The sequence below is a fragment of the Porites lutea genome, chromosome 1 (assembly GCF_958299795.1).
Source record: "Porites lutea chromosome 1, jaPorLute2.1, whole genome shotgun sequence".
Taxonomy (NCBI): Eukaryota; Metazoa; Cnidaria; class Anthozoa; order Scleractinia; family Poritidae; genus Porites; species Porites lutea.
In genome coordinates, this window is record NC_133201.1 from 42814042 (window position 1) to 42841223 (window position 27182).

The 27182-nt window shown below is 37.0% G+C and overlaps 1 protein-coding gene across 1 annotated transcript in view; it reads left to right on the forward strand.

Annotated features, from left to right (window-relative positions):
- Positions 1-27182, forward strand: part of LOC140951639 (hemicentin-1-like) — a 38009-nt gene that overhangs the window by 1399 nt on the left and 9428 nt on the right. The window contains exons 2-10 of the mRNA XM_073400940.1: positions 10460-10542; positions 12129-12143; positions 12621-13036; positions 15591-15732; positions 16040-16219; positions 16489-16668; positions 17154-17578; positions 18426-18582; positions 18960-19136. Of these exons, the coding sequence (XP_073257041.1) occupies positions 10491-10542; positions 12129-12143; positions 12621-13036; positions 15591-15732; positions 16040-16219; positions 16489-16668; positions 17154-17578; positions 18426-18582; positions 18960-19136 (1744 nt within the window). The 5' untranslated portion in view covers positions 10460-10490. The remainder of the gene's footprint in view (positions 1-10459; positions 10543-12128; positions 12144-12620; positions 13037-15590; positions 15733-16039; positions 16220-16488; positions 16669-17153; positions 17579-18425; positions 18583-18959; positions 19137-27182) is intronic.

A 27182-nucleotide genomic window follows, 5' to 3' on the forward strand; every position in this document is an offset into this window, starting at 1 on the left:
GGAGGCGGAGCATGGAGACAGCCTTTGATGCCGCCGTTCCATGATACCAGATTCCGGCATCATGCTCTGATTGGTCAAACGTCTTCATGTTGACGGATTCGCGGTGCTGTTGACAGTATCGTGCTCTTTCAATACCATGCTCATACAATTCGGGGGAAGATTTTTTAAAACATGGATTTCGAGCATGCAATACAAATTTCTTTGCGAGGCTTTTCGCTTATCCCTCGGCGCCAAGAAGATCAAAACATATGCCTGTGATAAAAGAAAAAGAGGCATTCAAAATATGGAGCTTTTCTAATTATACTCCCCTGCGACAAAGTACGGTCACATTTACAAAACGATTGACTTATAAACTGACGTTCAAAAGGTACAGTGTTCTAATCACGCCAAGGGAGGCTAATACTTGATCGATATATTTATTCAAATTGACAACAATGTTATTGAACGAGTGAAAGAAACAGTATTTTTAGGTGTTATCCTCGATGAGCATTTGTCGTGGAGGCCTCACATTCTTCGCGTTTCTAGAAAAATATCAAAATCAATAGGAGCTAGTTTTTGCCTTCCCAAAACTTCCTTGCATGCGCTCCTTGTACTATAGTCTAGTTTACCCTTACTTAATATATTGTGTTTCAGTGTGGGGATCGAAATATCAGTCACATTTAAATCGTATTATTATTCTGCAAAAGAAGATAATCAGATTATCATAAGAAGTTTCTTTTGATTCTCATACAGGTGTTCTTTTTAAAGAGCAGGAGACTTTAAAATTCTCGGACATTTATTTATACAAATAGGTAAATTTATGTACCTTTTTAAAAGAGGCTTTCTCCCTAATTATTTTTGTGATATGTTTACCCTCGCAAGCCAGATACATTCTTATAATACACAAAAAAAATTCAGCCTATTCTATATACCTCAATGTCGAACTAGTTTTCGAAAATTCTCAATTCGGTTACATGGTCCTAAGTTTTCAACTCGCTAAGTCGGGAAATTCAAAACAGTGAAAGTATCAGTTTGTTTTGGCAAAAGACTTAAAAAATATTTTCTTTCTTGGTTAAATTTACTCTTAGTTGAGCTACACACCTTTTCTATTTCTTTTTTCTCTTTCCTTTTTTTTTTTTTCTTTCTTTTTTTTAATTAATCCAAAATTTCATTCAGTACCCCTAACTTGTATGGTTTACCCTATGGTAGGAAATTAAACCTATAGTTTATAAGCCCCCCGGCTTCTATGTACTGTAGGCTTTCTTGCCATTACCACTTTAAACATTTGATCTTGTAAATGATTTAGTTAGAATATTGTATATTGTCTTTAATGTATCATAAATTTCTGCATACTGTTGTTCTATTTCTGGTTAATGGCAAAAATAAATGAATGAATGAGTGAAATGAATGAATCACCCTCCTACCAAAAGAGTGATAAAACCCCAAAATCAGTTGATATATGCAAAGAATGCATTTTGCGTACAGCTAAGCCTTGTGCTCCGAGAACACGTTAACCAAAACTGTACGGAGATACTCCGTGAGCAGTTTTTTCTCTCTTGCTTGGTTTTTACTAGTTTTAACGTTTACGAAGTCCGCCTCGCTTTTCAGTCGTGTAGTTAACAAACCAAATAAGCAACTAAAAAGTGACGCGAACGACTTCGTAAAAACCAAAAGCGCATTTTTCCTCCACGGAATATTACATTATAAGAAGCTATGTCAACGAGCATTATGACGCGAACTGCGAACTTGTTGAGATATCTCCTTGAGAATCTATTCCTCCCCGGGCGCACGCGGCCCATTTTCCTCTGAAACGTCTTTATTTCTCTTCGCCCAAGCTGGTGTTGCGCCAGTTGATGGTCGAAGTTAAGTATATCTCTTTGCTCGCGCTTGCACTATTACTTCATCTCGAATTCACATATTTTTTTACAAAAGCGACATAACAAGCTCACGCTGACATCCGTCATGAGAACTTGACGTGTCTACATTTCAGTGACAAGTTAATTACTGGAGGGCCGATTGGAAGCATCAAAGGCATGTCTCCAGTCTCCTCCACCGATCCCCTCACCAGACGCTTCGTTCGCCGATTTTTTTTTTCGCCAAGGGGATTTTTTCTCCTTTTTCCCACAATGCGGATCCTGACCCCAGGCTAAATTAGCTAAAGCACGCCAAACTTCTACGGCAATTATTCAGACAATCTGGAGTACATGCACGACTTAAAAAAATAGGTACACATTCTTCCCTATGGTAACATCTAGTGAGGCCAAAAGGTCCTCTTACAGACGTGGAAATATTTTTACTTTCTATTTCAACGTCATGATAAAGTGCCATCCGATTATTGGTTTTGAATTGTGGTTGCACGAAACAGTACAAGGAGACTGGATACAGCATCGTTATGGTTCATGCTAGCATTTTATCAAGGCATTGACTTGTTCCGTATGTATTGTTCATTCTATTAAGTATTAATATCACACCTTTACTTTGTAGTTGAATCAGCGCGTATATTCGATGCGAGTTTTAAGAAGGGCAAACTTCCCGGGCTCTATTTCTACATTGGGCTAAGCGCTAAGCGCCGAGATTTCAACATCAAACTTGTAACCTTCAATTCTGAAGTTACTACACAACTCAAATCATGCGAATTTGGGGCTAGTCAGGGACTAACGCCCGGTTCATATGATGATCTTTTGATGAGCCGACTCATTATGTAGACCGGCTAAACTGATTCAGACGCCGATCTCAACTCCAGCCAAAGTAAATTCAAAAGGATGAAAATGCTGCTCATTTCGGTCAAACTGCTTGCAAAATACGTTATAATAATTTATGTTCGTCGTCTGAATCGAAGCCGTTTCAAAGTCGCTTCAAAGGCGAAATTCCCGGCCGGACTAGGCGTGAAGAACGGTTGAGCCGTTCCAAATTGAAAGAGGCGTCCCTATTTGATTTAGACGTCGAACGTTTCTTAAACAAAGTTCGGCTAATGAAAATTTCGGCGTCCCTGACCAGGTCTTACTCATCATCACATTATTTTTCTTGCGAGAAAGGCAAAAAAAGATGTTTTATCAAAAAAATTGGCCGAGAAAAAGAAAGGTACTTAAAGTTACTGTATCCAGTTTAATAGTTAAGAATAATCATGAGCACCCAATGACTGTTTTCTCTAAAATATCTGTTCGGAGAAGCAAATATTGCCTAGAATTTTCTATTACTTGAAGACGGCTAAAATTTTCTCCATAACCGTTCCATTCATGTACAATTTTCGAAACTTATCTCATAAATTCCTTACGATTTTCTGAAGCTTAATTTGTCACATTTTACTCCCCAAGTAAAGCTGTTTTTCGTACAAAATGAAACCCTAAAACTTTCGGATTCAAAAATGTGATTGAGAGAGCGAATCAGAAAAATGGTCACATTCGTAACAGGATAAATTGCACCTAAAATTTTTGGAAAAATAATTCTGAAGCTCTTGTAATTTTGAAAAGACTAAAAGTGCCCTAGGATGACGGAACAGAATCCAATTTTATAGCTCCGCTTAGAATGTATTTCTTGAGAACTAAAACTACTCTGAATAGCCTAAAAAGTGTTTTCAACGTATTTAGCAGGAAATCGTTGTTGGGTGCCCCTGAATAATGTCATCTTTGATAACAAGGCTTTCTGTGAGACTCGCAAGTTGCCGTATGCCGTTTTCAACTTCAAGGTGATTGTTTTAAAGTTCATTGTTGTATTGAAAGTTTAAATTGAAAACTTGATGAAGAAACATTATATTTTGATTTACTGCTTTTTGATACATTGTAATCGTTTGTTCATCTCTCAGTGGTCTGTCTTAAACTCTCTTTGCTTGCACTATTACTTCCTCTCGAATTCAAATATTTTTTTACAATCATAATAAGCTCACTCTGACATCCTTGATGAGAACTTGACGTGTTGACATTTCAATGACAAGTTAATATCTGGAGGGCGGATCGGCGGCATCAAAGGCATGTCTCCAGGCTCCTCCACCCTTCCCCTCCAAAGACTACCTCTCGGCTCGTTTCGTTCGCCATTTTTTATTATTATTATTATTTCACCAACGCCGATTTTTTCTCCTTTTTTCACACAATGCGGATCCTGATCTCAGGCTAAATTACTAAAAAGCTAAAGAACGCCAAACTTCTACGGCAATTATTCAGACAATCTGGAGTACATGCACGACTTAAAAAAATAGGTACACATTCTTCCCTATGGTAACATCCAGTGAGGCCAAAAGGTCCGCTTACAGACGTGGAAACATTTTTATTTTCTATTTCAACGTCATGATAAAGTGCCATCCGATTATTGGTTTTGAATTTTGGCTGCACGAAATAGTACAAGGAGACTGGATACAGCATCGTTATGGTTCATGCTAGCATTTTATCAAGGCATTGACTTGTTCCGTATGTATTGTTCATTCTATTAAGTATTAATATCACACCTTTACTTTGTAGTTGAATCAGCGCGTATATGCGATGCGAGTTTTAAGAAGGGCAAACTTCCCGGGGGCTATTTCTACTTTGGGCTAAGCGCTCCTTAAGCCGAAGTTTCAACATCAAACCTGTAACCTTCAATTCTAAAATTACTACACAACTCAAATCATGCGAATTTGGGGCTAGTCAGGGACTAACGCCCGGTTCATATGATGATCTTTTGATGAGCCGACTCATTATGTAGACCGGCTAAACTGATTCAGACGCCGATCTCAACTCCAGCCAAAGTAAATTCAAAAGGATGAAAATGCTGCTCATTTCGGTCAAACTGCTCGCAAAATTACGTTATAATAATTTATGTTCGTCGTCTGAATCGAAGCCGTTTCAAAGTCGCTTCAAAGGCGAAATTCCCGGCCGGACTAGGCGTGAAGAACGGCTGAGCCGTTCCAAATTGAAAGAGGCGTTTCTGATTGATTCAGACGCCGAAATTTTCATGATCGAAGTTCGGCAAATGAAAATTTCGGTGTCCCTGACCAGGCCTTCATCATCACATTATTTTTCTTGCGAGAAAGGCAAAAAAGGATGTTTTATCAAAAAAATTGGCCGAGAAAAAGAAAGGTGCTTAAAGTTACTGTATCCAGTTTAATAGTTAAGAATAAGTTGCCGTATGCCGTTTTCAGCTTAAAGATGATTGTTTTAAAGTTCATTGTTGTATTGAAAGTTAAAAATTGAAAACTTTGAGGAAAAAAACATAATATTTTGATTTATTGCTTTTTGATACATTGTAATCGTTTGTTCATCTCTCAGTGGTCTGTCGTAAACTCGATAATTAACCTCTCTAATTATTCAACTTAAATGTAGCGTCATTCTACGTCTACAGAAGGCGCCAAAAATTGTTGCTTTTTACGCAGTAGTTTGAGCTGTGAGGGAAAATCAGTCCAATTATATAAATCTTTAAATCTTTTTTTTTTTTTCTTACCAAAGAATACGCGCGAACATTTCTCAGATAACTCGTAAAAATCGGCATTCTCTACCTTAGCAACGAATAAACTGTATTTCTGTTGATATTTTAACTTGCAAGTAATAAAGTCTGTTGCAAACCACTGTAAGATAGTTTACATGCAAACTGCTACACGTCAAATTTAATGTAAAAAGCAAAGTTTTCTGTTGTCACATCCAAAATGACGATTACTTAGAGAAATTCAGCGTAAGTGTCGAATCGTTAGTGTCGAATAGATGTACCTTAACACGATGAAAAAGTCGTTAATTTAGGGGTTTTGTATTTTGGCTTTTCATTTATGCGAAATCTGAGTCTTCTTCCCCGACTACTTATTTCAAGACCAAACTGAACCTTGTGGAAGACATGACTGATGGGCTTTTTTTTTTTTTAATCAATTTTCACAGCAAAATCGAATAAATAATTAGCCACATAAGAGCTTCGGCGAATTAATTGTCTTCGATTCTCTCATGAATATATGTGTTCTCAATTTCCAACCCATTAAGCTGACACCTTCGGCAGCATGTTTGATGCGCGATAACATACTTTCCCATAAAACTGATTTTTGACAGTTCCATTTACCATGTGAAGTGTTGTTTCGTCGTCCGTAGTTTCCCAGGTTAGTATTGAAATCAACATTTGGGCTTGGAAATACCCACAATATGGAATTATAAGAGCATCAGCCAATGTCGGGTTTCTAGTTGCAGACTTACAGAAATTATAAAAACATTTTAATTACTTAGCAGAGTTTAATCTATCCATGTTCTTTAACCTCGTAAAAGTCAAGGCCACAGATTCCAGGTTTGATCTCTGAGATAAATGGTAGATACAATTTTTAGTGCAAATAATATATTTTCTTAAGTGGATTGGGCAGGCATGTTATTTACTTTTCTCCACATTACGTTCTTGGTTGCGACCCAAATCATATCTATTTAAAAGCGATCGATATGTTTTTCAATATCTGTATGTGGATGAATTAATAAAATCAAGGTTCGTAATTCCTCAGGATTTTGGATTTATGAAAGAAAAGCCTGAGTTTGGACACAGAGTGGCATAATTTGTATTTCTTTCTAGGGTGTTTTCAACTAAATTGTAACCCGTCAATGTACGATTAAACACAATTTGGTGCAGTTACGCTGCATAAACTTTTAAATCACTGCTTAACCTAAGCATTTATTTTCAGTTTGGAAATTCTCTTATCTAGATTTCTAATGCCCTTTTATACTATATTACATACTCTCTTTTCAAAACAAGTTATTAAAATGTTACTCGCGAATTTCGCCTGAATTGAAGCTTTAAGATTGCTACTTACCTTAGTAGAGATTGCTATTCACTTCAAATGTAAAAGATGTTATTTCACAAGGCTTTAAAATTTAAACATAAAAATCAAAACAGAACATTTTCGATCTAATTAGGGCACTGACTGACAGAATTTTACCATTTCATTGCTCAGGCAACTGACACCTATTAAGATTCATGTCGAGAGTTAAGTAAGGAATCAGTTATTAGTTGATGATGCTTGTGTAGCTTTTGATGCGAACAAATTTGCATTATTACATTGACCCAAATGAAGTTTTTCAAAAATAAAATTGTAATGAATATCGCTTTTACACCTGCGTATCACGGGCAAGTTCATGGAGAGCTAGATCAGCGAATAATTAATTTCCTCTTTATTTCTTGAGGAGAGAAAGCTGTTATCAAAGTGACATGTATGGAGGTCTACTCTCCTGAGAGTGCCTCCCCCATTTTTGTCTTAACAGCTGAAATCGAAGTTGAATGCACCACTAAAATATATTCCTTGGCGATACCAATAAAAAAATACAGTGCAAGCTCTGGTGTGAGGACACCTTTGGGACGCGAATAAGGTGTCCGCGCCGTAACTGGAGCTGGCCGCTTACGGCGGAAGGAACAAATACAGAGTTTGTAAATATGGGGAAAAAAGTTGAGAAAAACGGGGTTGCTGGAAATTGAAAGTCCATTATCAAATTATTATGAAGAGCATTATTATAGATATGATCAACTGGAGAATTTAACGTACATTGGTGTGACCATCCACCATTCATCAATTATTATTATCATCATTATTAATATTATTATCATCCTTATAATACTACTTGGAGTTATGAAAACCGGGTTAGCAAACATTTTGTCATTTTTCTCAACTTCCCCTGTCTAATAACGTGTTCACCGTGTTGTTTGCTGATGTCGTTTTTGTTGTTGTTGTTGCTTGTTTTGTGGTTAACGATTTGTGTAGAAGTGGATGTAGAATTAGGTGAGGAAAAAGGTGACCGTTGACCCGGGCCAATACTTTTCTGGTGTGAAAATCAAGGCTAAGGTAGTCGGCCGACCATGCGACTCTACATCCGGGAACTTGAATAAGACGAGTGTAAGAGAAAAGTCGAGAGGTGTTCATCTGCCAATAGGCTTAGTTTTTCCGAGTTATTCATGATATTTCGCTTATGCTAAACGTGAGAAGATTATGCGTGGTTGTGGATAGTCTTATCAGTGCCGCGAAAGTGTGTGATTGTGTGATTTCCGCACGGTGTTGACGGGTATATGATCGCGTGATTGAACTGCGGTTTCGCCAAAATATTCTGTACCGGCCATGAATATTGTTTCGTCGGTGTTTAGCTTAGCTGATTGTACCTTGGAAAAGAAACTCTCGACTCAGGAAAATTGGATTTAGGTCTAGTTTCAGCGGCCTCTAATGACATTGAACCATAGGCCGATTTTTGCAGATGAGGAAAGTGATAATTTGTGCACTGTGTTTCATTCAGTTTGTTGTCTATTCCAAGCGAGATCCTGTTGTTTATCGGACCGCAAATAAAGTAGTATTTTGCTATCTATTTTTAAGTTGTTATGTAATCCCTAACCAGGCATTCTTTCGCTGCAGTTTACTCAACGTAAAAATTTCGAGACCGAAATGACACCGTCTTAAAACTTCGCGAAGTCAGATCTGAATAAATGTTCTAAAATTTGAGTCATTTTGAATTTGGACTCGTTGGAATACCTCTAGGGATCATTAACTTACTGCCCCTCGTCAGATAAAGGCTTTTAATCGGCCTTTGTATGAGTTTTATTGTTTTAAATTGCCAAGTAGTAGAATGAGTTGATATTTTTGCCAACCCGGTTTTCAGAAATCCAGGTAAAATATTATTGCTTTTATCATCATTATCGTTATCATTATCATTATGGTTATGGTTAATTATCTTTATCAGCGTTATTTTTATCATAATAGTCATTATTTTTATTATTATGTTAGTATTATTATTACTATTATCATCATTGCCATTATCATTATCATTTTATCAGTATTACTATCACTGTTGCTATTACCCTTCCTATTATCATTGTTGCTTCCTAACACGGCGAAATATAGAAACAGTGTAATTATGTTATTTCTATTTCGCAATTCATAGACTGATAATCTTCAGCGTATATCCCCTACATTAAGACGGAATCCACCAGGAAATTGAGTAATTTTAATTTTGAGTGGACGAAAACCTTGTACCAGAATAATGTAAAGCATATTGCATTGTTTTTTGCATTTTTCAAGGGCTAAAGATGTAATTAGTCATCTGTAGTAACACCAATTGAAAGAAAATTTCTTACGGGAGACCGAGAAAATGAATGTCAAATTTCACAAGAATTGTGAAAACACAATTGTGAAACTTTCATGTGTAAGATGTAATTTTGTGAAATTTGAAATTCTTTATTCTTGTACAAGGTTTTTGCCCACTGAAAATTAAAATGATGATTTCCTGGTGGATTCCGTCTTAATCAAGAGACTATAAAGGGGACAGAGAGGGCATCCCCCATATACACCCTATTCCATAGGTAATTCGTCTCGAGTTATTTTTAACAAGGGGGATTAGACAACAGCCAATCACATAGCGCGAATGTGTTCCGCGTGGATGACCCACGCTGAGAACCACGCGTCCTTCACGAAATGACGCAGAACAAAATGGGGGAAGACGCGGAGAGCGATTTTGCTATTACTTTTATCGACGAAAACGACTACAGCAAGATTTCTGCGAAAGCTGTGTCAGCGAAACCGAAATTAAAAAAGAATTGCCCTTCCTCTCTTGTATAGAGCTAACAGTAGAGCAGGGAAATCCTTAACACACTGAATATTCTCTCAGGATCATTTATAATTTACAGTTTGAAGAGAGCAATTTCTGGTTTGATGTTTATTTTTTTCAGTCTTTATAGCGATTATTCCTACCCACTTACTTTGTCAATAGTAGGCGAACCCTCCTAAAGCTGAATTTCAAGAGACCATATTCAAGCTCAGAGAGAGAAATAATATTTCGTCGTTGCTTATTTACGTTCTCCATAAAACGCGAAATTAGGCATTTTCACGTCGTAGTCGTCCAAAAACGGGAAAGAAATGAACAAAAAAGTGTGTTGCACGTGCGAAGTTGTTGTTTTGCTAATTAAACCTATTGTTTTTTTGACGTTCTAGTTGTCGTCCGCGTTGTTGGATCTTAAACTCCCTAAATTGTACAAACGACCGGTTACAATAGACCGGCGAAATTTCTCGTTTTATTAAAGCACTGAGGTTACGACAACTTCGAGTGAAACTGATTTCACGGGTTGTCAAAGAGTCCAGCGATTCCTTTTTCCCGGGTGAGCGCCGACTCATTTCGCTTCAATATTCAGGAATGCTCTCGATCTTTTTACGCTTTCATTGCCTCTCGCCCGACATGTTTTGCACGGCGTTTGGTCATGCGAAACCTCCACGAAACATCCACGCCTCGCGAGAGGTAACTTTATCCCGATTCTAAAAATAACTCGAGACGAATTACCTATGGAATAGGGTGTATATGGGGCATGCCCTCTCTGTCCCCTTTATAGTCTCTTGGTCTTAATGTCATCATAGAGAAGAATCCATACTGGGTGTGGCTTGATTAAAAAAATAATTCCAAATGCTTGCCACTTATCTTCTCCTGCGACGGTCGCTGCTAAGACTTGACAGGAACCAGAAACCGCCCACGAGTCTCTAGCACCCAGGGTATTTTTCTAACCGGTGAACACTATTTTTCCTTTGTAGCTTATATTTTGCAGAAGGCACCGTCAAGACGATGCCTCGGATTTGTTTACTTCTCGCGTCAGTTTACATTCTCTTGGCAGGTGGTAAGTGTCATGATGTCCCTGTATATTCACTTCCGGTTGTTATGTCATAGGTCACGTGCCAGTGAGCAAGACCATGATTTCCGGGATTTTTTGGTGGAAGGAGAATTTCACTGTTATGTAAGACTAGTCTCGCCAATCTGTTGTAACATTTATAACATCATAGTATCATGGCCCGGAGGATACTTACTATAATGGCACATACGGCCAGGAGTAGTCAATCGATCAAAATCTGTAACGATTTTTCAATCGATAAATCGATAAAAATCGGTAAATCTGATTTGATTGATATCGATTGTATCGATCAATCGGTAGAAATCGATGACACACTCGCTTCGTTTATTGATTTATCTTGATTTTTACCGATTTCATAGATTTATATCGGAAGAAACATCTGTTCATCTGTTTACTGAATTCATGCAAACAGTAAATTTATTGACAACTGAGTGGCAATTGAGAGTCAAATGATCAAACGTTTATCACTATGTTGTTTTACACTCATTATCACTTATAAAGAAATCTTTAAAAAATCTCATCTTTTCTTTACAACCAGGTTTGAAATCTTCTTCTGATGGCTTATATTGGCCAGGTCTGTAGGCGCCCAATTTTTCAGGATTTAGATCTACCACCCTTTCAAAAGAACATAACATGAACTTTATTTATATTCGAATTTCAGAGTAGCCTAAAAGGCTAATATCTTCGAGAGAAAAAAAGAGAAATATATTCACATACATGAAAAATGTCAAGTATACCGTTATGTCTGAAAGGAGATTGCTTTCAATGGCAGACTTCCGTTATAAATCGTTAAAACCATGAAAAATCGATAATATCGATTTGACAAAGCAATTCAGTTTATCGATTTTCACCGATTTCCGTTATCAATCGATAACACTTGATTGCCACCGATTTTTATCAATTGACTACTCCGGGATACGGGGAGGCTCAGGGATACCTTTTACAGGTCTCAGCTAAACGAAAGGGTATGGATTCACTAGTTGAAGTGGGAAATCTGTCATTTCAGCTTTTACCATGACCTAAAAGGGCTACGGACGATTTTTAAAAAAGTGAAGGAGTGGAAAATTTTTTTGGTGACTTATTCTTATTTAAAACTAACAATGCATCTACAGCATTTATAGGGGATGCGAAGATCTAAACTAGGTATGTGAAAGGGATTCCACTTTGTCAATGAAATTTAGTTTTTATTCGAATTTTACCTCAACACCAAACCTGTCTTTACAACAGGTCAGTTCTAGATCTGAGCAAAGTCCCGCATTTGCAATGGAGCACCGTAATGAAGTGCAAAAGACGCTAACACCACGCAACGGCTGTTCAAACGTTGAATAGATTATCCACTGATAAGTCCTGATTTAGCGGATAAGTATCAGGGAAACCAATTGCGTTATCAATTATTAGTGGTAATGGAATTTCTGAAGGTGAGAGGCAGAAATTATTTTTGTTTGGAACAGTCTCACCGGTCAAAGAAAAAATTATTATATACGTTTTAGGACTGCATAATGGCATGAAATTTCTTCAGTTGGCTTCTATGACAATTGAATTTTAATCTCCTTTTTTTTCTTTTTTTTTTTCAGGATCTTACGTTGAAGGTATGTTTTACAGTAGATTGGTAATCCGTTATGCAGAAATGATTCATTTTGAAAAAAACAAAACAAAACAAAATTAGCTCACTGGAATGACTAGTTTTTAATGTTGGGGACCAGTGGGGACAAAGCATGTCAGTAAGATTGTGCCATTGCCAAGAAAGGATTTACATAAAACGAAATATTCTCACTGATTTTTGGAGTTTTTCGGAGAGTTTTAGATTAATAAGCCCTCTCTCTGGCTAGCCGTAAGGTTTATTTAGAGAAGAGTGAAAGTCAGCTTGATTTGGTATGCACCTTGTTTCCATCACATTTTTGAACCAATAAATAGCATTTTAAAAACACCAGAAAATCACAAGGAAAATCTGAATCGTTTGTCTTGAACTTGCTTTGCCTTCCTCTATAATCTTGACTTCCTTTGACGGCCACCATTAACAGGAAAATTTAGATGATCATTTCCAATTTATACTACTCCTCGTTTAGATGACTGTCGCGCAGAAATAGAGTTGGGCTTACTTATCGACGTATCTTCAAGTTATGGTGAAGGGAACGAGGGGTTAAATGTTACGCTGTTTATGCGCCGCTTTTTGGATTATTACCACATCGATGCCCAAAGAACCCATCTAGCTGTCATTACGTACGCTGAACAGCCAAGACTTCTATTCAGCTTTCATGACGATGAATATCAAAGTTTTGAAGCAGCAACGTCCGCCATAAGTGCAGCTTTGAAGGATATACAGCCTGGAGGAAGGCCGCTGACAGAGAAAGCTTTGACTACAGCCTATGATAAGTTGTTCAATTTACCACCTTCCAACGGTAAACAGCGAGTTTTGTTTGTGTTCACTGGCGAAAAGACTCAACATCCAGACTTGTATGAAGACATCGTGCGAACTATAGAGGTACTGAAATGCCAGAATGATTGTATGCTTTGTTTGGTTTGTTCATTAGTTGGAAGAAACAGAATTAAATGAAGCACCAGAAAGCTCAGAAAAATTTAGGAGCTCCAGGTGTAATTTGGACGAGCATGTGCAGAGTCGGAATGTGAATATAATTCCCTCACCTAATATAGCCTCCGGCGTTTTTAGGGGAGCTCGTATTTCTTTCCCCCACAAACGCCTGCTCAACCAAGAGCAACATTGCTTTCCCATTGTTTTATTCGTGGTAAGTGCAGACCAATCAACAGTGTTGACAAGCTAAACACGACTCATAATTTCGTGATAGTGTAAAAACGTGAACCTGGAGTTACCTTTTTCCTTTTTTTCTTTCCTTCGCTAAGGTTAACCAGTGCAAGGAGAATTCTGAAATTAAAATCTGACTGAGTAAATCTTACTTGTGCCGCTCTGGGTCTAACATTTATTAGAGGTCATAAGGCTTTCTCAGTGTCATGCAGGTCGAGTAATTATTGGGTTACCTTGCGGTTAAGGTCAACTTTCCAGTATTTGGAAAGTACAATGTAATTGGCTAAGCGTGGGAAACGACCGTTGTTCTCGGTTGAGCAGGCGTTTGTAGGGATGGACGAAATACGAGCTCCCCTATAAACGCCTGCGTGGGAGGCTACAGCTAATGGGGACTGTATCCGGGTCTTGCTCGAAATCGTTCGTCCTCCTGCGTACAAGACCAAGGCTCTATAATTCAGAAGAAGAAAGCTGATGAGATTTAGACTCAGGACCCTCCAAGGTCTTTTACAGTTTGGGTGGTGCAAACATAAAGGCACCAATTAGAGGAGCAACAATTGTTTGTCCAAATGTCTGAAAAGAATCATAAACGCCCTCGGGGGGGAGCGGGGTACTCCCTTATAACGGTTTAATGGGGACGTGCGGCCAGCCAGGGTATGTTTTTCGGGATTTTTGTCTTAAACAGGGAATCGATTTTATCATTTTTTGTTTTAATCAGGGTATCGATGTTATCAATTTTTGTCTTAAACATGGTATCTTTTCTTGGACGATAAACAGCCTGCGCGTATGTTCTACAAACTAAACTATAGCAAAATTTTTATTTATCATTGTATTACACAGGGTATGGTTTCGGGTTAAATGTCTTAAACAGGGTATCAAAAATCAGAATTCTGTCTTAAACAGGGTAGGAAAATCAGCGATTTTTGTCTTAAACAGGGTCAGGGTATGACGGGCCGGGCCGCACCTTCCCACACAAGGATATATCGAGTACCCCCCCCCCCCCCCCCGGGCATAAACGTACGAGAAAACATGAAATAAAACCAGTGTTGGGTGACTTTGGCACCGAAAAAATAGAATAAGCTTTTTCGTAGCCGTTCACTTTCATAACCTCTTTTGTTTCCATGGAAGCATATAACATGAAAAAGTTTTATATGCTTCCTCTTTTTTGAGCTTTTCATCCCTTTCCATCCACTAGATAAGATTGGGCTTTACTGGACCAGCTTACACTCAGAAAAATAAATTGTTGGTTTTGTTTTTCATAAAAAACTATATATATATAAATCTATTACTAAAAGGAGCTGTGTCACGAAATTCAGTCAAATTAATAGGAAATCACAAAATGCCCGTTAAATTAAAAGAAACATAAATAACCGCTTAAAACTTTAAAGGAAGGTTAAAATAACATAACAGAAACAACAGTTGCCACGGATGGGCAAAACTGAAGAAGATTGAAACGGATTGAAATTAGGGTTTTTGAAAACTGTTCAGCCTAACAGTTTTTCAAAGTTGATTCCTGCCGCTTGCAACTTCAAAAATAATGCACAGGAGACATATTTGTTTGTCTCGGATCTCCGGTTTTCTTCATTTACATGTAATTTCTCTGTAAATTCAGTCAAATTAGGAAATCACAAAATCAGGGGCACCCAATGGATCTGTTCCTCAAAATATCTGTTCTTCAGGCACATTTTTGCTGGCTGGGAGATGCGGAAGAAAAAATAGTTCTTGAAAGGAAAGTGTTGCTGGGAAAAAGATAATTCAGGGTGTCAGAGGGGATTTGAAGTCTAGAATAGCCGCTACGGGTTACTTGTATGGGTTACTTACCACTCAAGATCTGAATTGTGCCCTATGAAACTTCCCAGTAAGTCAGGTTGCAGGTTGTAAGGTTGCTGGCTGGGAACTCTTCCATCAGTCTTGCTGGGAGTGAGGAACAGATAATTTTTTTCTAGCAATCTCCCAAAATGCTTAAAATAGTCTCAGAAAACTTTATTCACACTTTGTTGTTGTTTTTAGGTCTTTTTCTCAAAATTTCCCGTTGGGTGCCCCTGCAAAATGCCCGTTAGATTAAGAGAAGCATAAAAATAACCGCTTAAAACTTTAAAGGAAGGTTAAAATAACATAACAGAAGCAACAGATGCCACGGATGGGCAAAACTGAAGAAGATTGAAAGGGATTGCTTACTTTAAGTTCCATGGCGATTGAGAGTGAGTAATTGACAAAATTAAACAAAATGAAGTGGACTGCCGTGACACAGCCTCTTTAATTTAACTTGATATTGTAGGAAAGAGGAGTGAACATAGTTGCTGTCTCTTGGGACGAGACCGAGGCTTTCAAGATTGCTGGAAGACGAGGCCATGCCGTCTTTGTCCAAAATGTTGCTGATGCTCTTTCTCGACTGCAGGAAATTGTTGGTTACACCTGCCGTTAGTATCTTGACGCTGACTTGTTATTCTACTCTTCCTAAAACTTATTACGGACATTTTTCTCAACTAATGAATAATGTGATGTTTCCTTGGAAAACATATTTTGACTGACCTTACATCACCAATATTTAGATGCTAGGCGTAAATTACTGTGGAAATGAATAAGTTCATTTCTAAAACTTACATGTAAAGATTAACGATACCAATCTATTTGACCAGGGATTTGTGACATTTTCAACTATAATATATCCTTAAAATAATATATATTCGCATTAACGGTGCTTTCTCAATTCCTTTTGAACTTTAGTTATCCATGGAGGTTATACAGAGTGGGGTGAATGGGGTGTATGTAGTAAAACATGCGGAGGAGGCCAGCAAATACGCCAAAGGAGTTGCTCAAACCCAATACCGTCTAAGGATGGCTCAAACTGTGACGATTTGGGACCATCTAGTGACACTCGTCTATGTTATAGCCAACCGTGTGGAGGTAACAAGCAATCATCAATCTCTAGTCAGCGACCCCATCCCTCCCCACCCCTCCCCCCAATGGAATAACAGTCATCTCTTGAAATACTAACTCAGAAATGGACACGCTTAAAAGATATGGTGCAAAAACTTTGAATATGTTGATAAAAAGAATACAAGCAGTCTGAGATTTCCCGCTTGCAAAAAGATAACGCTTGTACCTTATGGTACGGCCCAAGACAAAGAAGAAGGCTTCTTGTTCTTTACTCTTATTTAAAATTTTTACCTCAGATATCGACGGCGGATATAGTGAATGGACTGTATGGTCTGTCTGCAGCCATGACTGCGGGGGAGGGAGAATGGAACGTCGAAGGCTTTGTGTTAACCCACCTCAACAAGAAAAAGGCCAATTCTGCGCTGGTGCAGGCATACAGACTAAGACATGCAACACGGATAAATGCGACAGTGAAAGTAAGTAGAATTATTTTGAAAGTTGAGAAACCGTGCCTCCTGACTTACCACATTTCTAGTCCGCCGAACTGCCATCTTCTGGTCTTGTGGCAACAGTGTACATTTATCTAAAATATTAGATCTCAAAATAAGATAATTGTTATACTTTGATATCAAAATTATATGAAACTAATAGAATCGTTGGTAAAGACCTGCCAATACAATTATTTCACTAGAAGGTTTACAACTAATTTAAATTGAAAAACCAGCATAATAATTAAAAAACTTGCCTTAAGCTGAGTAAATTTAAACTAGCTCACTTTAGATAAAATTCAGAATCTATAGCTCTTTCATAGGCTCTTTCAAAGCAAGAAGAGAGCATTCGAGACCCATGAGTTTTGGCCAGTGTACCTCTTGTATTATTTTGCATCCTTAATACATAATTGCTTAATAGTTTAATTTATGTGTTTTGTTTTTGCCTCTCTTTTGTTTTTAACTTAAAATAGGTCCTTGCCAACAGGGACTTGACCTTGGAATTCTTATCGACTCGTCATTAAGTGTCCTTCGAAGGAATCTTGACGCATTATTGAGAACGTTTTTCCCGCCATTCGTTAGGGCGTTTCAGATATCCAAGTCCGAAACCCATTTTGGTGTGGTCACATTTCATGAAACCAGTCACTTTGAGTTCAACTTTGCTGACCGCAGATATTATTCAGCTGACAGTCTGGTAAAGAGGATTATCGATATAACCAATAAGACAATATTTAAAACAAGAATAGACAGGGGGCTACTATCTGCCTTCAACGAGTTGTTTACAATTCGAGCAGGGGACAGGACGAAGAAGCAGAATGTTTTGCTTGTGTTCACGGACGGGAGGCCATTCCCACCGCAGGAGGTTCTTCGCTTCAGTTTGACGATTCCTCCTTTAAGGGTAAGATAAAATGCGTTGAATTCCCTTAATCATTGAAACTTTTTTCTAACTCAACTGTAGCCAAAACGGTGAGATATCCGTGCTAATGAAGCTACTTCTACACTATCAGTGGCGGATCCATAGGAAGGACCAAACTGAGGCCCGAAGGGCCGAAAAAAAAAAATTCTTATCTCAGGGTCTGGATGACCGGGCCCCCTCCTTATCTGAAGGTTTGGATCCGCCACTGACTATAAGCAGTTTCAAGGAAAATGCATACATACCATGTAAGTGAATGATTTAGGAACTATAAGTTAAGACCTGACTCAGGGAGGCATTTGCTTGTATTTATAACATCAGTAAAAAACACCTAACCCTCTAATTCACGTCTTTTATGTGTCACCTCGAGAGGGGATGCCCCCCTTTTCGATCGATCTCTTGATCATTTCAAGATTTCTTCTTCAAGTTAGAAACGTTCATGATCTGGATTGCAGGACTTCAGCTTCTCTGTCAGTGGTTTTATATCGCAAGAAAATCACAGTAGAGCCTGTCTGGAGCGGAACATAGAAACGTTCTCTTTGCCCTGGCAGATAAAATTCACCCTTCTTGTTTAAACAAAAAATAGTTACAAGCAGGAAGACAATGCCTTTCCTGGGTCAGTTTAGAGTCTGACCTTCTGTAAGGGCCTTTCTGTAACTCCACTTTGAACAAACGAAACACAGGGATCTATTGCGAGTGGTTTAAAACGAATCCCAGCCGTTATAAGAGCTTTTCATTTCTCCATTATGGCAGCATTAGATGCAAATTCTGGTTGTCTAATTCTGTTTGGCTTTAAAATGTTCACTTTGTTCGGATATCACTTTTGTTCTAGGAGGAGAAAAACGTTCACGTGGTGGCTGTGGGATACGGTGTAAACACTAAAATCAACAGGACAGTATTAGAAGAAATAGGAGGAGACAACGTTCTGGTGATGGATAGCGAATTGGGATACGGAAGTTATGTCAGTCAAGTAAAAGAGATGGTTTGCGGTAAGTTTAGATACATTTTTTCCAGGATTCTAAGCTTATTATTTAGCTTTTTTAACATTCTTGATTTTTTATCACCATAGAACATTTTTATATTGAGATTTTTAAAGTTTACAGTCTTTCCACAAAAATCATAATATCATTGCAAGGGGTAAATCTACTACTAGAAAATCTGCCATTGCCGGTACCTTCTATTAATACTCGTTTTTATTATCTCCCACCCATTTGCTCTGTATGTACTCCGACGATATCAATTTGTCCTTTATCACAACTCTTATACCTTACTGCAACTTGCTGCACAGCAAAATTATACTCCGTAGATAATAATGAACCTGATCAAATCGTCCACTATGTGATCAGCACCATCTTTTAAACCATAGCTGTAGACGGTGGCTACACACAGTGGTCAATTTGGAGTCTATGCAGTGCTTCTTGTGGCTCTGGAACACAGGCACGAAATAGACGTTGCAATGCTCCTCTTAAGAGGAACGGCGGAAATGATTGCAACGGGGAGTTTTTGGAGGTGCGACCTTGTGGAGAGATGTACTGCCCCAACGGTGAGTATAGAGAGAAATGCATTAGTACATTACGAATAATTAATCACAAACTGATGATAGATTGACATAATAGGAACTGCCCTCGGCATCCAACCAAATAGATGACTGAGTTTACTTTCTTTGAATTCGTTGTTCTAAATACTCTATAATAAAAAAGAATAATCATTACAATAAAGTCCACACTCTGATTCAAAATATTACGCAGCTACATTACCCATAAACGGTTTGATCAGTGAACTAATTATTACTGTAACATCAATATACAGTTCATTGAATCTTTTTAGCTTGCTTTGATTTTCGTGAAAAATTGAATAAATTAAACAAAGTAATTTAATTGTCCTGGGGTGAAATTTCAGTTCAATCTTCAACTTCAAAGATGCACTTACTCAAGTAGTTTAAGAGGACTAAGAGGTCAACCTCTGGAAAATGATTTATAGGCTATAACTTCGGCACAGATGATGATGCTGAATCAAAATTTGGCACACATAAAGAACTCATCGTCCTTAACATTTTAAACTATAAATATTGGGTTAATAAGTCAGGTGATATGTCACGTGAACATTTTGCTAAAAATCGTAAATTAATGACCAATTGGTGGCCGGTTTAAGAAAAGAAATTGAGTGATAACATTTTTCTAATTCATATTAAATATTTCTAACGCTTCACGTTTGGAATGGCAGTCTATGGCACTCAATAAAAAATTATGAGGGAAAACGTCATTTTAAATGAACAAATTTAATCTTGAATTATTTAAAACTTTAAGTTTAAACTTCGACTACCGCGGCTGCCAGACCCTAGTCTCACACTCAGTTTGAAATGGGGCTACTCTCCGCGTGAACCATTCTTCTCCCTCCCTACTATGACTAAACTATATGCTTTTTGCTGAGTCAGCATTTTGGTAACCGGTTTTTGGCGGTTTTGGGCAGTTCTTTCGCTTGTCACAACCAAAAGGGGTTTAAAGAGATACGACGTTAATTAAGTATGTATAAGCAAGTGTGTTTAAATGACAAAAATAAAAAACTATATACTAGTAAATTATATGAATATGGAAAATTTAATCTACACTATTAATATGAACAGAGAAGATCTATCAAAAATGACCAAACCGCAGCTTATTGATATGCTACTCGGTCAAAAGCCGAAAACTGTGAGCGCCAAATTCGCAGGACCAGACTGTCTTCAAGCCTAAAACATTCGCACGACTAGCGGCTGAAAAATTAGAACATTTTATAAAACGACCAGCCATACTGCCCAAACAGAGTTATAAAATGCCAACTTTGAAAACGCTGGTAGCAAATGCAATGGTTACGGACAAAATTAAGTACCAGCTCTTATTTGCAGTGTATTATTGATAACTATAAATTGAGCCGTTAAAGAAGAAATAGCTTGAGTAATTTTAAGCAAAACATTTGATGTATTTTCATAATATATATATATAACACAGGATACAGCGAAATGACTGTTTATTGTGCGTGGTTTAGTCAGTGTTATAAAGCATGGTCCATGTAAAGTGATTCCTGCATCTGTTTGGTAATCTGACAACAATTTATCTTCTGGAAATGACATACCAACAAACCCGGAAATAACAACACCAGAAACTTTTTGAACAATTTTTAATGATTTAACATCACTGATATCAAATACTTGGTCAAATATTTCTTCGTACAGGCTTTTACTGATTAATGATTCCTCATCTTTGACCATCCTTACAGTAGGGGCACTATTATTACGACTTCTATCTGGAGCAATATTAAATATCCTCTGTCGGTTCATATCCAGATCCACATTGTAAACAACTCTTGTAGGTTGAATATCAAACGCCGTATGGTAATTATAAGTTTTATTTGGGTCTAAATCCATTGTTTCGCCGAGAATACCGTAAGCTATTAGGTAATATTTATCGAAATTATTTGGATATGTATTCAAGTCAGTTCCTGCCTGGGCCATAATATTTTGAATGTGTGGAAAATAAGGCGTGGGTGAGGCTGTTTTACTGAATGTTACCACAAGCTTATAGTAATACATATATTCAACCTGATTGGAGGATGTTTTATACTCATGTGAGTACTTATTCACCTGCCAATTTTGTACAGTTACTCCCTGGCTAGTAGTTGTATCAACAGTAATTACAGATTTGTGCCACAATTGATAGTCGGTACTGAGGATTTCCAAGCACAAGGTATATTCTTTGTCTTTTTGAAGGGGATAGCACTGGATAGCTAATCGCCATTTATATCTTTCTGAGTTCTTTCCAATGGAGGCAAAAATCACCTTTTTATTGTAGTTGTGATAATTGCCTGATGCTGTATTCAAATCACCAATGCTGTTCAAAGCATGCAATACTGTTGGTTAGCAAATCAGTCCATTGTAAAAGAACATTTGTGGGATCCATAAGATATGCAAATCTATTGGTATGATCAGATGGCTTTACATTATATTTATTCAATGTTTGTAAATTGACTGCATCAGTTGGGTCCCCAAAATTTATTGGTTTGTTTTTTACCATATTATTATTTTTGCACAAAATAAGCATTTCCAGTGTTGCAGCTTATTGCTTGATATTGAGAAACAAGGAGAGGATTGATATGAAGTATATGAAATAAATCATTCATTTTCAATGCGATGATCATTCTTCACTTTCAAGGAGAGGATTGTTTAATATTATATGGCCTGTAACAGTACCACCAGACAGTTTCAAATAATTATCATCAATGTCTTTTTTATTTGTAGCATCCCCATCTTGTGTTACTGATGCAAGATGAGTAATTTTATCGTTGGACATATTTAGTGGTGCAGCCATAACTCCACTGGACTTATCCAGGAATTTATTTTCTGACCATATTTTTGTGGCTGGTTGATTATCACCATTTGTTTGAGCCACATTATATATCCTATTGTTATTCATATCTAAATTGCCTGTCATTAAACCACCACTCTTTCTGAGCTTGGTGTCTACATAGACCTTGTTTGCCCCATGATCAATATTGATGGGGGTCTTAACATTATAGATAAAGTGATTTCCCATGTCCAAATAAGTTTCCATTGGAAACACAAATTCTTTCCTATTGACAAACACGTCTCTAACATCCTCATAACACACTAGGGTATTTCTATTCGCATTCATTTCATTGAAAGTTTGCTGTTTACTGTAAATAACATTAACAGTAATGATCAATATACTGGTCATTGCCGTGTTTATTACCCACAGCTGTATCCAGCTGATTTTTTGTTACGGCATCACTGGAAGCAGTTCCTTCAGCCATATTTGTCAGTTTTTTGTTTGTCATATCATAATTCCCATCTGATGTGAGATTAAAACCAGTGCCCGATGCACCAGCAGCACCACAGGGGCCAGTAAGTCCAGTAGGTCCAGTGCGGCCAGTAGCACCACGAGGGTCGGTAAGTCCAATGGGACCAGCTGTACCAGCGGGGCCAGGGGGGCCAGGAGGGCCAGGAGGTCCTTGAGGACCAGTAATACCACGTTTTCCTTTTGTAACGGATTGATTATAATTAGGCTCTAGATCTTGATTGAAAATTCCCATTTTATATTATTATATTATATAATTCCATAAAAGTTTCTTTTGACTGTTTCATAGGCTTACCAACATTCAGGAATGAGTACGGTTGTTTTGTGGCTTTAGTATATTGATCCTTTGTTACATTAAACTCTCTAGAAATCATATTTCTTTCATTACTGCTTGGGAAATCATAACTATCATGATGACTGCAGTTTATTCTGATATCTTTTGGAGTTTTATAAAATGATTGTGAAAGGTAAATAACACTTCAGTTCTTGTGCCGCCCTTGAATGAAATAATCGATAAGTGGCTTTTGATTTTTATCACAAATGAAATCGTCAAATATTACAATTTTCTGAGAATCACTTTCCAGAATGCTGACAGGCTTTATTTCATCATTACTCCAATGCATTATGTTATATCCAACCTGGCCACTGATATCTTTCATTGTTTCAATCATGAGTCTGTTTTTTTCCCGTTCCAGATTTTTGCCATGTAAATGGATCTGGTCATAATAGACTAATGGTTCCATAAGGATGTGATAAAGTAGATTTGTTTTAACTGAACCTGAATTTCCACATATTAACATCCTAAAATTGGATTTGGGTGTGTATTTATAAAGTTGTTTGAAGTTTGTATTTTCATCTTCATTGAAATCGTAATTTGGAATTTCCATATACTATTGTGTTAGATAATTCCAGATAAGTCAAGATAAGTTGAGATAAGTTTTTGTATAACGTACTAATATAATGGATATTGAAAGATTTAAGAGACTCAGTATTCCTAAAATAGAAGCAGGAAAAATGACTGAAATTGTTAGGGATATTATAAAAGAAGTCCAAACTAATGAGCAGGATGTATACGAAAAAATATCTAAAAACCTGAAACCTCTAACCTGAAACCTCTAAAGTTTGATAAGGAGATAGAGGAGATCAGTAAATTGAGAGAAGATGTTTCAAAACAAGTTGTCCCATACGCTGAGCAAGTTCAAAGATTAGCATTACCGGGTCCAAGCGGTGAGGCACCCAAAATGGTAGCTGATATGAATAAAGGATTCACTCAAGAAGAATTGGCGTTCATACAAAGCCAGCAATTGCCATTACCAGCCGATATTTTTTTTACAAACCTTAAAAAAGCCAAATTATGCGAAACAAATATTAGATAAATCTGGTAAAATAAATAAGGACTAAGGTCAGAAAAAAGCCTGTTTAAGCACAGCAAAAACTAATAGAAAGAGAAATAAGGATGAAATTGCTGAATATACTGAAGGGATTGACATCATAAAAAAAATACAGACAAAGAATTGGTATTCTAGAGGAAGGCGCAAAAACATTGAAAGTTGGTCAGGATATTTATACACGAAAAAAGAGGAATGCTTATAAGATTAACCCACAAACTGGTGTTTATGGAAATGTAAAAATTGATGTGCCTAAACTTTATGGACAACTCAAACTAATTTCTTATAAGGATGGTAGAAAAGTCTATGAAAAGCAACTAGACTTTGATACACTTGATCTGCTCACAGAGAGGTTCAACAGTAAAAAGAAATATACACCATTATCAAAAATGGTATTTGATGAATTAAACAGAATAAGTTAATGTTCCAATTCATCGAACCAGTAATAAGTATAAAAAAAATCAGCTCTGGTGTTGTTTATTATAATAATCCAGCTGACCTTTGGACAGACTGGAATTGTTAGGCGGATCCATATTGGCTGGAAATAATGCCCAAAAAAAGAATTTTCACAAATTGCCCATACATTAAACAAATTAGGTGTTTTAAATAACAACCAGCTTAATAGTTTATTGGAAGAATATATAATCTAATAATATAATACAAGAAATAGAGCAGAGGATTCGATCCAGTTTTAAAACTCCAAAATAATATGACACATGAATTGGCACTGGATAAGGTTACAATGACTTACAGTTGGCACAATATCTCAGATCCGTATCAAAATAATGAAAAAGAATACTCACCCGCTGGTGGAAATTCATGGGAAACAGTCAAATTTATAGGCGGAATGTATACTTACTCAGACCTAAATGATTATCTTCATCAGTACATGAAAAAGAAGGGCCATAAAACTACTGATGCCAAAAAAGATAATGTACCGTAGAATTCCGAAAATAAGCCCCTCCATGTATAAGCCCCCCAAACCGGTAACGCAAAAAACCCTCCGTTAAATCGCCTCTCCAAATATAAGCCGCCGGGGGGCTTGCACTTTAAAAATTGCCCTCAAATACAAAGTAAAACAAAGCAAAAACAGTAATTTTACTTCCAACTATGAGGCTAACCCCAGTTATTTCGAAACTCAAATTTCCCTTCCGTAGATAAGCCCCTCCGAATATAAGCCCCTCCAAAAATAACCCCCTCCAAAAGGGCCCTTGAAAAATATAAGCCCTGGGGCTTTTGGGGGGAATTTTACGGTATAATACCAATTTCGCATAAGAAGGTATTTGTCACAAGGCATCTGTTTAGTAATTTGTACTGAAATTCGCGAGTCGTTGTATCCAAGGCAACAAGATATGGCAAGCTATAATTTTTTCCCAATTCAAAGCGTCATTAACAAAATGAGCATTAAACTTTAGTTTAGCAGTTGGTAGAGTGACGATTCTGCGTCGAAGTTCTTTACAAACAATTACGGTTAATTTACTTTCAGCTATAAGGATAGTCCAATCGATTTTGAAACGCAAATTTTCCTCCGTAAATAAGCCATGCGAATATAAGCCCCTCCAAAAATAAGCCCCTCAAAAGGGCCTTTGAAAAATATACGCCCCGGGGCTTATTTTCGGAATTTTAGGGTATATTACATTAACCTAACATTTGTATTGTCAACATACAAGATTCTCATTCAGATTGACAACAATTACCAACTGGATCTTAGAAATAGTAAATTTGGCGAGTTAATTGGATTTACAAAGAAAATTGTGAAAAAAAAACAGAGTATGGAGATGATAATCTTCCCAATATTACAAATTCCATAGACATGATCTATATTAACACAGATGCCATTACAAACAGCATTTTAAACTGTGTTAACACAAATACGCTAGCTGTTATTCCAACTGACAATTTGAAAAGAAGTTTTCCATTTACATTTGAACCCAGAAGACTATTGTTTAATGAAGTTTCGCAACTAAATATCAGTCAAATGAGATTTTATATTACAGATTCCCTAGGATGATGATATTACGATCTAAACCAGTATAATATCTAATCTAATAATATACATGAAACTATCAGAATTCAAAAGACGTTATGATGTTAAAATGGGTAAATATGTTAAGAAGCATATTTATGGAAAAGGTGTTACCGATGTTTTAAAAACGATTGGTAGCATCACCAATAGAAAATCCACAAACAAGAGCATTAAGCGATTATGAGATCACTGAAAGAGTAAATCAATTATTATCTGGAGGCCGGATGAGAAAATTTATCTAATCTATTAATATATGAAATCTTTTAGGGATCCAAAATATGTCGAAAGATATGAACTCAAGATGTTATTTTTTAAACAGCACTGAATACAACTGTTGCAAATAATGCTAATCAGAAAAAAAGATGGATATACCTTATTATACGAAATTAACGTTCCATAAAATTAACTCGAATCGTTAAAATTCGCGTTAATTTAAGGCGCGTTAATTTTGTTGAGCGTTAATTTCCGCGACGTTAATTAAGTGCAGCGTTAATTTCCGCGCTCTTAATTTCCGGTATTTTAACCCCAATTGTGGAACCTATCCAGACATTCTTGACACCTAAAAAACATTAACTACAAGCTTTCTTTCTTTCCATTTACCCTTTATTTTTCATCTTTCACAAAAGCTAAGCCGAAGGTTTACAATACTTCGAGTCCATCTTCATCGTTGTCGCTGTCAGAAGTGATATCAATATCTTCTCCTTTTATTTCGGCCAAGATAATCGCGTTAATTTCCATTTTATGAAATTCTGCTTTCTCTTTCGCGTTAGTTTTCTTTATTCGAAAGTCGTTTTCCATTAAATTCGCGTTAATTCAAGTCGCGTTAATTTCCAATACCTTAATTTCATGGAGCGTTAATTTACTATTATAAGGTAGATTTGTTGTTGATAACAGCGGATCGGAGAGGTTACACCAATTAATTGGTAAATTGCTCCAATCAGTCTTGATTTCAACGTAAATTTGCTAGCTAATGGAGGTAATATTGCATTAGCAGATCATAATGGTATTGTAAATGGGTCTTACTCATTTTTGAAACATTTTGATATTAAAGAGGCTCTGTCACGGCAGTCCAGTTCATTTTGTTTAATTTTGCCAATTACTCGCCCTCAATCGCTATGGAAATTAAAGAAAGCAAAGAAATTACAGGTATATGACAAAACCAGAGATCCGAGACAAACAAATATGTCTCCTGAGCATTATTTTTGAAGTTGCAAGCAGCAGGGATCAACTTTGAAAAACTGTTAGGCTGAACACTTTTCAAAAACCTTAATTTCAATCCGTTTCAATCTTCTTCAGTTTTGCCCACCCGTGGCACCCGTTGTTTC